Here is a 12,529-nt window from a genome sequence, read left to right on the forward strand (position 1 = left end):
TTAGGGAAAAGTTGGCAGTATGGAAGAAACTATCTATATCAGTAGCAGGAAGAGTTGGATTCATTAAATTGATTATATTGCCGGAGTGTTTATATATATATATATATATATATATATATATATATATATATATATATTTTTTTTTTTTTTTTTGCATTCCCCAGTAACCCTTCCAAAACTTCTATTCCAAAAGTTACACTTCTAATTCATAAGATTCACTTGGGCTAAGGGCAGATGCAAGCTGAAGTTAACAACATTATAAAGACCAAAGATGGATGCTGGATTTGCACTTCTGGATATCTATCTATATTTAGCAAGACAACTGAAACATCTAAGGACATGGGGGACGCAAGAGCATAGGAATGTAAAGGAAAGATATTTATTAGAGATACTATAGGTCGAGAACCTAATAATTGGATAGGAAGCCAAGGCTACCAGCTTGCCTAGAGTAAAGATACCTGTAGTCACATTGGCCAGAGCAGTATGGAGAGAGATCCAAAAAAAAATAATGGGCTGTGGAGATACCACCCCAGAGACCCCCATGTGGTATAACCCCTCTTTAGAACATCCAAGAGCATTTCCTGATAGCGAACATTTGAAAACTTGAGCCAACAATATGGTATACCTCATACATTTTTCTATACATATTTACAGTTAAGACACATGGTTCAGGCCCAGTTTGGACGTCAAGACCTTAAAGTAGCTAAATATCCATTAATAGGTATATTGCGGTCGAAGGGACCAAAAGGTTTAATATCTGTTTTATGTTCCCAGCTGTTGAGGGCTAAACTAAATGGTATACCACTTTAAGAGAGAGATGGCGGGATGTGCTCCCTGGTGTGACGGAGGAGAAATGGCGAAGGATTCGCTCCTCACACATGGGAGTTTCTCCCTCTATTAATAATAAGCAAATTCAACTGTATATTCATCAAACTTATCTTACTCCTCAAAAAATTTATAGAATTGGAAGAATGACCTCATCTGACTATACGATGTCATCAACCAGAGACAGCTTTTATGCAAATTTAGTGTTTTTTTAATTTATTTTTTACAAAGAAAAGTCTAAATTCTCCCATCCAGACATTTGATGTGGATGGGGAAATCCTCCCCGCTAAAATGTTTTAATTGTGACAGTGGGGGAAATTTCCCTCGGTCAGAATACACTGATCAGCATTGCCAACTATAGCCGGCGGTGCTGATCAAGCAGGGAAAATTCGACAGGCTGGTTGTACACCAGTCGATCGGTATATCAACTTCTCTACAACCAGCCTGCCCACACATGGATCACAATTCAGCCGATCCCTGCTGAACTGTCCAAATTTCAATCCTGACGTAACTGCCAAACAGGCTGGGGGTGGAGAGGTGACACCAACGTAACAGATAAAGTAGTAGTATCCTCCTGGCTGACCTGTGTGATGGGGCTGTGCAAATCTCATGACTGGATGGACAGAAGTGCAAATCCTTTTTCCAAGTATAACCTCCTCCTTATGTGTCTAATCTGTGTATTTGGCTGCTTTCTCAGAGGTCATCTTTAAAGCCAAGCTTCAGGAATTACACAACATCGATCCTTGTGGTGGGGCCCCACACTGAAAGGGATAAATAGATTTAGGGTGCGCTGAGTAGGCTGTGTTGCTTACCTTACCCCCACTCCATCTGGCTCCCACTGCTTTCATTTTCAGTGTTTTAAGAAAACATTTAATTTTGCCCCTTTTTCTAATGCGTCTAAAGCAGGGGTCTCCAAACTGCGGTCCGGGGGTGGATGTGAATTTTTTTTGGTCTTTATCTGGCCCTTGGGGCACTATTCCTCCCACGAACACCAATGATGGGGCACTATGCCTCCCACGGACACCAATGATGGGGCACTATGCCTCCCACGGACACCAATGATGGGGCACTATGCCTCCCACGGACACCAATGATGGGGCACTATTCCTCCCACTGACACCAATGATGGGGCACTGTTCCTCCCACTGACACCAATGATGGGGCACTTGTTCTTTGTTGCCCATGCTTTAAACACCAATGATTCAAATTGATCCAGATGGAAAAAGAGTAAGTTCAGCTGCCACCTGATTGGCCAGTTTTCTTTGTCCTACATCATTATTTTATGCTTGGTTGTAAATATAATTGCTTCCCAACCCCTATTCTAGGCATGCCGTGGTATCCATACCTTGGAGGACAAACAAGCCCAAAACAGCTGTGAGATAATCAGCTTGACGGTCAGGTCACACCAAATGCACTCCAGTGCGTTTTTTTTCTGCATCAAAAGCGCATGACCAGTAGATTATTGGGGTTCCAATGGCTTAGTTCACAGCAGTGCAGTCAGTTTCAGTGTGTTCCAGTGCAGGAAAATAAAAGTAGAACATGCAGAATGCACAGAACTGTACTGCAATGCAGAAAAACGCACCAAAAACACAGCAGAACACATCTGAGGGCCAAGTCACACCAAATGTAGCCCAGTGCGTTTTTTCTTCAACAAAAACACATGGACAGTAGATTATATGGGTTCCAATGGCAATAGTTGCATCAGTGCAGTCAGTTGATTCCAGTGTAGAAAAAAAGTAGAACATGCAGCATTCTTTCTGCACAGAACTGTACGGGAACGCACCGCAACATGCTGAAACATATCTAAATGCATCAAAAAAAGCACCGGAACGCATTACATAAAAAAAGTCCCAGGAAAGCTTGGGGAAAAAATAAAAAGCAAGAGGGAAAAAAATGCACTGAAATGCATCAAAAATGTGCATGCAGAAACGCATGTGGAGTGAGTTTTTGTGGTGTGAACCGCCCCCTAGGTTGTAAATGTGTTTAACTCGGCAGTCCTTGGTGCAGATCTGCAACAAACGATTTTCATGGCTCTGCCTTTTCTCAAGAGAAGACTTCTTGTTTAGGACCTGTGATGTGAAAGCTCGGCCCATATTTCTTCCTTTAGTTATTGGATTTATATATGACGTGTATCTGAATGTAAATGCCTGAGTGGGCTTACTGGGGTTTTCAGGTGCCTACATTTACTTAAGACTCCACAATGTAAAATATAATCGTATTTAATTATACATTTTCAAATATGCACAAGTCAGTACTTCTTCCATCAGAATAAGATAATCCAAAAATACAACAAATATGTCTCATGTTTGGCGAGGCTACCCCCTTAGCCAAGTAGCCCCATAGTCTGTACAGAATACACTATATTACCAAAAGTATTGGGACACCTGCCTTTACAGGCACATGAACTGTAATTTGCATGCCAGTCTTGGTCTGTAGGGTTTAGTATTGAGTTGGCCCACCCTTTGCAGCTATAACAGCTTCAACTCTTCTGGGATGGCTGTTCACAAGGTTTAGGAGTGTGTCTACGGGAATGTTTGACTGTTCTTCCAGAATTACATTTATGAGGTCAGGCACTGAGGTTGGACGAGAAGGCCTGGCTCGCAGTCTCCGCTCTAATTCATCCCAAAGGTGTTCTATCATGTTGAGGTCAGGACTGTGCAGGCCAATCAATTTCCTCCACCCCAAACTTGCTGCTCCGTGCCTTTATGGTCCTTGCTTTGTGCACTGGTCCAAATCATTTGGTTGAGGGGGGATTATGGTGCGGGATTGTTTTTCAGGAGTTGGGCTTGGCCCCTTAGTTCCAGTGAAGGGAACTCTTAAGGCATCAGCATACCAAGACATTTTGGACAATTTTATGCTCCCAACTTTGTGGGAACAGTTTGGGGATGGCCCCTTCCTGATCCAACCTGACTGTGCACCAGTGCATAAAGCAAGGCCCATAAAGACATGGATGAGCGAGTTTGGGGGGGAGGAACTTAACTGGCCTGCACAGAGGCCTTCACGTCCACATCGGTGCCTGACCTCACAAATGTGCTTCTGGAAGAATGGTCAAACATTCCCATAGCCCCTACAGACTAAGACTGGGATGTCATTAAAGTTTATGTGTAAAGGCAGGCGCCCCAATACTTTTGCTAATATCGTGTGTGTCTCAATTAGTGCAGGATCATCACTTTAGTTAAATATTAACAAGAGTCTCAACACATTTCACACATCAAGCTTCTTCTTCAGCTCTGTTATATTTTCGGTTCGTAAATTTAAGCAACTTTAAAAACTCAAATAAGCCCGCCAGGGAATTTACTTTTGGGATATTTTGTATAAAGAGGGTGATGATTTTTAATTCCTTTGGCAGCACTATAAAATTTGGATATATATGACATGTATTTACTCCAGTTTCATTCCATCTTTCACAGAAATTGGTGAAGACGGGAGAGAACAATTGGTCGCTGGCTGAGCTGGTGCATGCGGTGGTACTGCTGGCTCACTACCACGCATTGGCAAGTTTCGTGTTCGGCAGTGGCATCAACCCCGACAGAGGCCCCGATCCTCCAAATGGGCTGCACTTGGTGGTGAAAAACAAGCTTTGCGTTTGCGATTTTGCCAACGACAACAGTATAGAGAACACAAGCCTGACAAGTAACAGCACTGAGGTCAGTAGGGGAATGGATGAGCTGTGTTTGCTTTCCTTATCACCAAATCCTTCTATTATATCTGCTGTCCTCCAAGAAACAATAGCAGGAAGGATCGCTCCTCCGCTATAAACAAAACTTGTAACATCAGCTTGGGGTATTCTGGATGTTTTATTTACTTTACTTCCAGCAGAGAAGCTATTAAGGAAAATTCCTAGAGGCCGAGTATAAAAGTGTTTGAGGGCTAAGCCCTGCACAATATGACCATATTTTAAAGTGTAAGTGTGGGTAAAAAAAAAAAAATTACATTATATATGTGTGTGTGTGTGTAATTACAAAAATGAAACTTTCACTTTAAGTGAAGGTGACCCCCTAACATCCCACATTTGGCATGTCATTTTTTTGGGGGGGGCGGATACCCTCTTGCTCCCACTTTCTCCCGGGGCTCCACGGAGCCAGTAGGAAGTTCACCTCTCCCCCCCTCCTTCCGTGCAAACTTCTCGGACACGTCACAGGTCCCAGAAGATTGCCTGGCCAATCACAGCATGGCTCGCACATGCTCAATGCGTGCACAGTCACAATGCCAGCACCGAGGGGGAAGGGAGGGAGAGGAGTGGGGCTTCATACGCCCGCATCGGTGGACCATGGGACAGGTGAGTGTCCAATTATTAAAAGTCAGCAGCTACACTTTTTGTAGCTGCTGACTTTTATATGGGTAGAATGCCTCTTTAAATACATTTTTAAATATATGTGTGTGTGTGTGTGTGCGTGTATGTATGTGTGCATATATATATTAAAAAGTTGAATATAATATTTATTTATTAATTTATTATTATTTTTTAAGGCCCCTTCAGCATAAAGGCGCGCCCTCACCTATGTCCTAGTTTTTCAGCCTTGAACCATGGAAAGGGTTTTTTTTTTCCTTCCAATTGGCGTCTGTTACCGGACTGCTGGCAGTTTTCCCTCCTTGGGGCTGTGCAAGCCCTGTTGCTTCAGGGTGTGCTTGTCCTGGTTTCAGTGGGTACAGAATGGAGTTCATCCGCATGGTTTTGGCGTCCCTTCTTCATGGGGACTCAGGCTTATGTCAACATCAGGGATACTTATTTACGTATTCCAATATATGCCCAACAAAGACACTTCCTCTGTTTTACTGTGGGAAAAGAGCATTTTTAGCTTGCGGTGTTGACATTTGATCTCGCCTCCACCCCTCGCGTACTCACAAAGGTGTTGGCTCCAGTTCTGGTGTGGTTACGTAAGTGGGGGGATTGCAGTCCTGGATTGCTTGGATCTTCCTCTGCGAGCAGAGACCTTGGCTACCCTGAGGGGTGACGTAGCTTGCTATACAGACCTCAGTTTTCAGTTGGCTTCTGTACTACCTGAAGTCCGCTCTGATAATTGGATTATCTGGGCCTGACTCTGTTTTCATCTCTGGCCAGAGTGTTTCTTCCTCTGGACAAACTCCACAAGTTGCATGCTGCGTTTCAACTACTGTTGTCTCGCAGGTGGGCCTCCCTGTGGTCCTGCATGTGGGTGTTGGGCCTGATGGTATTTACCTTTTGAGGCGGTTCCATTTGCACAGTTCCATACAAGCTCCTTTCAAGTGAAGTCCTGGCGTAAAATGGCCGAGGTCTCTGGGCTGTCAGATTCGGCTGAGCCAGAAAACCGGGGGTCCCTGGTCTGGTGGCTTTGCCTTCCGAGATTTCAGCAGGGCACCTCCTTTCTCCCCTTGTATTGGACAGTGGTCACCACCAATGCCAGTCTGTCAGGGTGGGGAGGTGTCCTGGACGCTGGAGGAATCCAGACTGCCGATCGATATCCTGGGACTTCGAGCAAGCAGACTATGTATGAATCATGGAGGTCGACTTCGGAGAGCATCCTCCAGTGGGCAGAACGCCTTGTTCTGGCCCTTTCCGCCGTATGCATTCTAGGAGTGGAAAAATGGCAAGCGGTTGCCTCAGTCGGCTAGTGTTGGTCCACAGGGTGCTCCCTTCACCAGGACATGTTTCATCGTCTGTCTTCCATGGGGTACTCCTGAGGTAGACCTGTTGGGGCCCCCGCTTAACGGAACGGTACTGAGGTTTCTGGCAAGGTCACGGCTCCTCTGGTGGCCCCGTGGGCCGGTAAATTTTCAGATCTATGCCTCTCCTCCTCAAGATTCTGCCCCAGCTTTTGCGCAGGATCAAGGCCAAAGGGATACCGGTCATTCTAGTGGGCCCGGGTTGGTCTTGGTACGCCGACCTGGTGCGCTTGGTCACTGGAGTCCCTTGGCCACTGCCTCTCAGAGAGGTTCTACTGTCCCAAGGGCCGATCTTCCATTCTGCTTCAGTTGCTGGTTTTTGAAGGCCTGGCTGTTATAAGCCAGGTGCTGAAGTTATGGCGCTGCTGAAGGCTAGGAAGCCTTCCGTGGGGAAGATTTACCACCGGACATGGATAGCATATATATCCTGGTGTGAGGCGCTTGCCATTTACCCTTGTTCTTTCTCGGTGGCTCAGATTTCGACCTCGACCTTCCTTCACGGGGGGGTGGGGGGGGGTTGAACAGAACTTGGCCTTGAGTACCATCAGTATCCGCCGAGGTGGTTTTCTTCGGCGTCCCCTTGTCTCGCACTCCCTGGTGCGTACTCTTAATTAAGGGGTTTGACATCTGCCCCCACCGGTGCATTCGGTTCTACCTCTGTGGAATCTACTCTTGGTGCGTTCGGTTCTACAGGAGCCTCCCGTTGAAAATATTAGGGCAGTTCTTCTGCTTGCTCTTTCCCAGAAGGTGGCTTATTTGGTTGCTATCACCTCTGCTTGCAGAGTGTCGGAACTATAGGCGTTACCATGTCATACTCCTTACCTGGTGATCCACAAAGATGAAGTGGTTCTTCGCCCTTGTCCGTGGTTCCCGCCTCTGATTCTTTTTGATTAAGGATGTTGTATTGCCTTCCCTGTGTCCCAGGCCAAAATGTCCTAAGGGATTTACCTTGCATGCCTTGGATGTGTTCGGGCGATTCGGGTGTATTTGGCAGTCACAGGGCCTTTTTCGGACATTGGATTCACTGTTTTTGATCATGGATGGGCCAAAAAGGGGGCTGTCTACTTCTTCTGTGAACTCTCTAGATGGATAAGACAGATGATGACTCTGGTCTATTCTATGAGGGGTTGGGTTCCTTCTTTCCCTGTTACGGCACATTCTACTTGGCTGCTTATTGCTTCTTGGGCCTTCCATCATCAGGCATCAGCTGCGCTGGTTTGCAAGGCGGCCACTTGGTCGTCGGTGTGCACTTTCACAAAATTCTACGACGTGGCTGTGCTGGCATCTGAGGATGCTTCTTTTGGTCGCAAGGTGTTGCAGGCTGCTGTCTATTCCCTCTTGAAGGGGTATTGTTCAAGTTGGGCCCCAGTTTCTGTGTTGAGCTCCTGTTACCTGGTTGGCTCTTGTGTTAGCCTTGGGATTTTTCGTTGTCCCACCTCTCATGTTTGGCACTGCTTTGGGACATCCTTATGGTTCTGAATAATGGAGCGCTGTTTCTGTCTTACAAGCGCACTTTTTTAGGAAAAAATTCACCTTTTTGAATAAAAAAATAAGACAACAGTAAAATTAGCCCAATTTTTTTTACATTGTGAAAGATCATGTTACGCCGAGTAAATTGATACCCAACATGTCACGCTTCAAAATTACGCCGCTTGTGGAATAGCGTCAAACTTTTACCCTCAAAAATCTCCATAAGCGACATTTAAAAAATTCTATAGGTTGCATCTTTTGCGTTATAGAAGAGGTCTAGGGCTAGAATTATTGCTCTCGCTCTACCGATCGCGGCAATACCTCGCATGGGTGGTTCAAAATACAAAGCAGTACTCCAAAGCATAATCCCGTTCAAACCATTTATTGGTAAAAAAAAAAAACCTTCCCCTTAAAATCACACTTACAAAGCCTAAACATAAGCAGATAAAATCGGGAAACCGCAGGATGTATGCAACGACATCTCACCCCTTGCTGTTAGACTCGGTAGCAGTGCTTGCCACTTCCGACAACATGCTAACGTCACTTCCGGACCCAATATGGTCCTGCACTGGCGGGTTTCACCATTACGACTTGGCCTGAGGGTGTGGCCACAAACTACGGCGCACCAGTATTTGTAAGCTGCCTCTCACGGCGCTTAACCCTCAACTGCCCATATATTCCTATTGATCTGACTTGCTGCAACCAGCAGGAAACCAGGCAATTTCAACATATATTTTAAACATCGTTTGATTTTACCTTCTTGGAGTAAATCTTTATCACAATCCAAAACTAAAAAAAAATTAATAATAATTAAAAAAATTACGTGTGTGTGTGTGTATATATGTGTGTATGTATGTATATATATATATATATATATATATATATATATATATATATATATATATATATATATATATATATATATATATATATAATTTCATACATATAAGAAAACCTTCAATCCTAATCCTTATATAAAATTGCATATATTGAAAACCTAACAACCAAAACATGAAAGAATGCCATAGTGGTGCTGATTTTATATCTGCTAAAATTGTCTCTAGCAGAATGATAGACATCCATTATGCTCTCTGACTTGCAGAATGCCGACTATGAAAGTGAAATAGAAGTTTTGATGGAGAGAATGAAGAAACTCCAAGAAGAAAGAGAAGAGGAAGAAGCATCGCAGGAAGAGATGGCCACACGTTTTGAGAAAGAAAAGAAGGAAAGTCTGTTGGTTGTCTCCGGAGGTAATTTGAGATCTATAATTTTCCAAGTGCTGAGCAACTACATAACATTGACTCAGGCTGTATTGCTATGAATAATGCTGGTTATCAGGGGTTGGCATGATTACAGATAATGAAGCTCACTATTTCTCTAGAAAATACTGGCTGAGACCACAGCTGGTCAGTTCTCTATATTGCAGATACATTACTGAGGATTCTTCCAATACATTTCTTAAAAGACCAGTGACCTCACAGACAATGCAACCTGTAAGCTCTCTAGGGAGGAGTGACATCAATGAGCCTATAAGTTCTCTAGGAAGTGGTGACATCACTGAGCCTATATATTATCTAGGAAATAATGACATCAATGAGCCTGTGAATGTTCTAGAGAGCAGGAACATCAACGAGTCTAGTACCTGGTAACACCATTGAACCTATGAATTTTCTAGGGAACAGTGACATCAGTGAGTTCTCTAGGAAGCGGTTACCTCCACAAGCCTATAAGCTGTCAAAGGAGTGGTAACCTCTGCAAGCCTAAAGGAAGTGGTGGCATCAATAAGCCTGTGAGTTCTCTAGGAAGCGGTGACCATAGTGAGCCTATGAATTATGTATGAAGCAGTGACTTCAACGAGCCTTTAGGTTCTCTAGGAGGCCATGACCTCCACAAGTCTACACCTTCTCTAGAAAGTGGTGACCTATACAAACCTATAAGTTCCCTGGGAAGTGGTGACATCAATGAGCCTATAAATTCTGTAGGAAGCAGTGACATCAATGGGTCTATAAGTTCTCTAGGAAGCATTGACCTCATTAAACCTATAAGTTCTCTAGAAAGTAGTGACAACAAAGCCAATAAGTTCTCTAGGAAACAGTGACCTCATCAAGCCTATAGGTTCTGTAGGAAGTGGTGATGACATTATTGAGCCTGTGAAATATCTAGGAAGTGGTGGTGTCAATATGCCTATAAGCTCTCCAAGAAAGTGGTGACAACAACGAGCATATAAGTTCTCTAGGAATCGGTGATATCACTGATGATGCAACCTATAAGTTCTCTAGGAACCACTGGCCTCAAAGAGACTGTGTCTAGTAATTTCTATAGTTGTCTGTAACCGATTCCTTCATCCATGCTAACAGTGCCCTTAGTTGAATGCCCCCTGCCAGGCTATTGTATTCTGACCACCAGCAGTTCCGGCTGACAGTACTTGAATAGTGCCTGCATCTGATTGGATGCGTGCGTTGTTGGGCTGACAATTTTCCAGCAGGGTCATTGCTTAAATTTCAGCTGTGACAGCAGGGTTTTGCTTACATTTGAGCAGTGTATGGCCAGCTTTCGTTCTCTTTGAAACATTGACCTTGGGGACCTCACTCAGCCTATTTGCCGTCTAGCTGATTTTTTTTTTCTTTAGAAAACAGTGACATCGGTAAAAATTCAGCCCACAAGTTCTCTAGAAGAAAATAACTTTACTGAGGATACTTCCTCAGAATTCCTTGACAACGAGTGACATCAGATCATTGAGTCTGACCATGTTGTAGTAACATTTTTGTCTTTGAGAATACAGCTTATCTATGTCCTGAAAACCTGTGATAAAATTGAGAAGGTCGTCGTCAGTGGAAATTTACCGCAAACCAACCAAAGGATACATGTATAAGCAGCAAGTTGTTTGTCCAATATGTATGATACAGCAGGGGTAATATAGTGTGTGTGTGTGTGTGTGTGTATGTATGTATGTATGTATGTATGTATATATATATGTGTATATATATATATATATATATATATATATATACACATATACATATACATACACACTCTATATTACCAAAAGTATTGGGGCGTCTGCCTTTACATGACCTTTAATGACATCCCAGCCTTAGTCCGTAGGGTTCAATATTGCGTTGGCCCACCCTTTGCAGCTATAACAGCTTCAATTCTTCTGGGAAGGCCGTCCACAAGGTTTGGGAGGGTGTCTGTGGGAATGTTTAACCATTTTTTCAGAAGCGCATTTGTGAGATCAGGCACTGATGTGGACAAGAAGGCCTGGCTTGCAGTCTTCTCTTTAATTCATCCTAAAGGTTTTATATTGGGTTGAGGTCAGGACCCTGTGCAGGCCAGTCAAGTTCCTCCACCCCAAACTCGCTCATTGTAGACCTTGCTTTGTGCACTGGTCCAAATAATTTGGGGGGGGGGGAATTATGGTGTGGGGTTGTTTTTCAGGGGTTGGGCTTGGCCCCTTAGTTTCAGCGAAGGGAACTCTTAAGGCGTCAGCATACCAAGACATTTGGACCATTTCATGCTCCCAACTTTGTGGGAACAGTTTGGGGATGGCCCCTTCCTGTTCCAACATAACTGTGCACCAGTGCACAAAGTAAGGTCCATAGAGACATATTAGAGAGTTTGGGGTTTGTAGCCTTGCCAAGTCTTTCTTGCTAGTCATGACCATAGCAAAGACAACTGCTGCCCCTCAGTCTTGATATTACAGCCAGTGCCCAAATTTAGGTGAGCTCGCTGGTTCTCTAATCTGCAGTGTTTGAGGATCTGCTTGCGTAGTGCTTTCCAAAACTGTGGCCCTCGGGCCAGATCTTTGTCTGTGTCTGACCCTTGGGGAGGTATTCTTCCCACTGATACGAGGCACTAATCCTTCCAGTGACATCAACAATGATGCATTATTCCTTCCACTGACACCAACAGGGATGCACTATTCCTACTGACACCAATAGGAGACCATGATTTCTTCCACTGTTACCAACAATGGGGCATCATTTCTTTCACTGATATAAACAATGTGTAAGGGTTACTGAATGCTGGTATCCAGCAGCAGGGATGACCAGATCACTGAAAATGTACTTAAGAAACTGGAATCAGAATTGGGATTAAAGTAAGATTTATTAGTAGTGAAACAAAAACCCCATCCAATAATAGCAAACCGTGTACAAGGCAAACTGATATATATGGGAACAGTATATATGACCAAAGTGGCAAACAACCTAACTAGCACATTAACTATACTACAATATGTACAAGCAAAGGGGAAGCCCCGGATAAACAGGGCATAACCAGGAATGGGGCTGGGGACATAGGGGAGCAGAGCTGGGGTTACATGATACTGTATAAGGCAGGGATCAGGATAATCAGCAAGCAGGTATGTGGCAAACGGGCAAAGCACTGAAGCAAGGATGCAGATCAAGGGAGGTGTTATATACCTTCCCAGCAGCCAGCATCGGGTGGAGTCTAATTACTGGGATCAGCCGAAAGACACTTGTTGGTGGCCACAAGAACTGCGCCCTTCAGCTCCAGAAACCATAACTATTCTCCTGCTGACACCAAAGATGGAGAACTAATTTCTCCCACTGATCTAAACAAGAATACA

The 12,529-nt window shown here is 44.1% G+C and overlaps 1 protein-coding gene across 4 annotated transcripts in view; it reads left to right on the plus strand.

Annotated features, from left to right (window-relative positions):
• The window catches only part of SESN3 (sestrin 3), a 162,819-nt gene that overhangs the window by 121,248 nt on the left and 29,042 nt on the right, over positions 1–12,529 (plus strand). For all 4 annotated transcript variants that reach the window (XM_077484943.1, XM_077484944.1, XM_077484945.1 and 1 more), the window contains 2 exons: positions 4,236–4,472; positions 9,041–9,188. In XM_077484943.1, the coding sequence (XP_077341069.1) occupies positions 4,236–4,472; positions 9,041–9,188 (385 nt within the window). The remainder of the gene's footprint in view (positions 1–4,235; positions 4,473–9,040; positions 9,189–12,529) is intronic.

The sequence above is a fragment of the Lithobates pipiens genome, unplaced genomic scaffold (genome assembly GCF_037356315.1).
Source record: "Lithobates pipiens isolate NorthernLeopardFrog02 unplaced genomic scaffold, aLitPip1_a1.2 Scaffold_17, whole genome shotgun sequence".
NCBI lineage: Eukaryota > Metazoa > Chordata > Amphibia > Anura > Ranidae > Lithobates > Lithobates pipiens.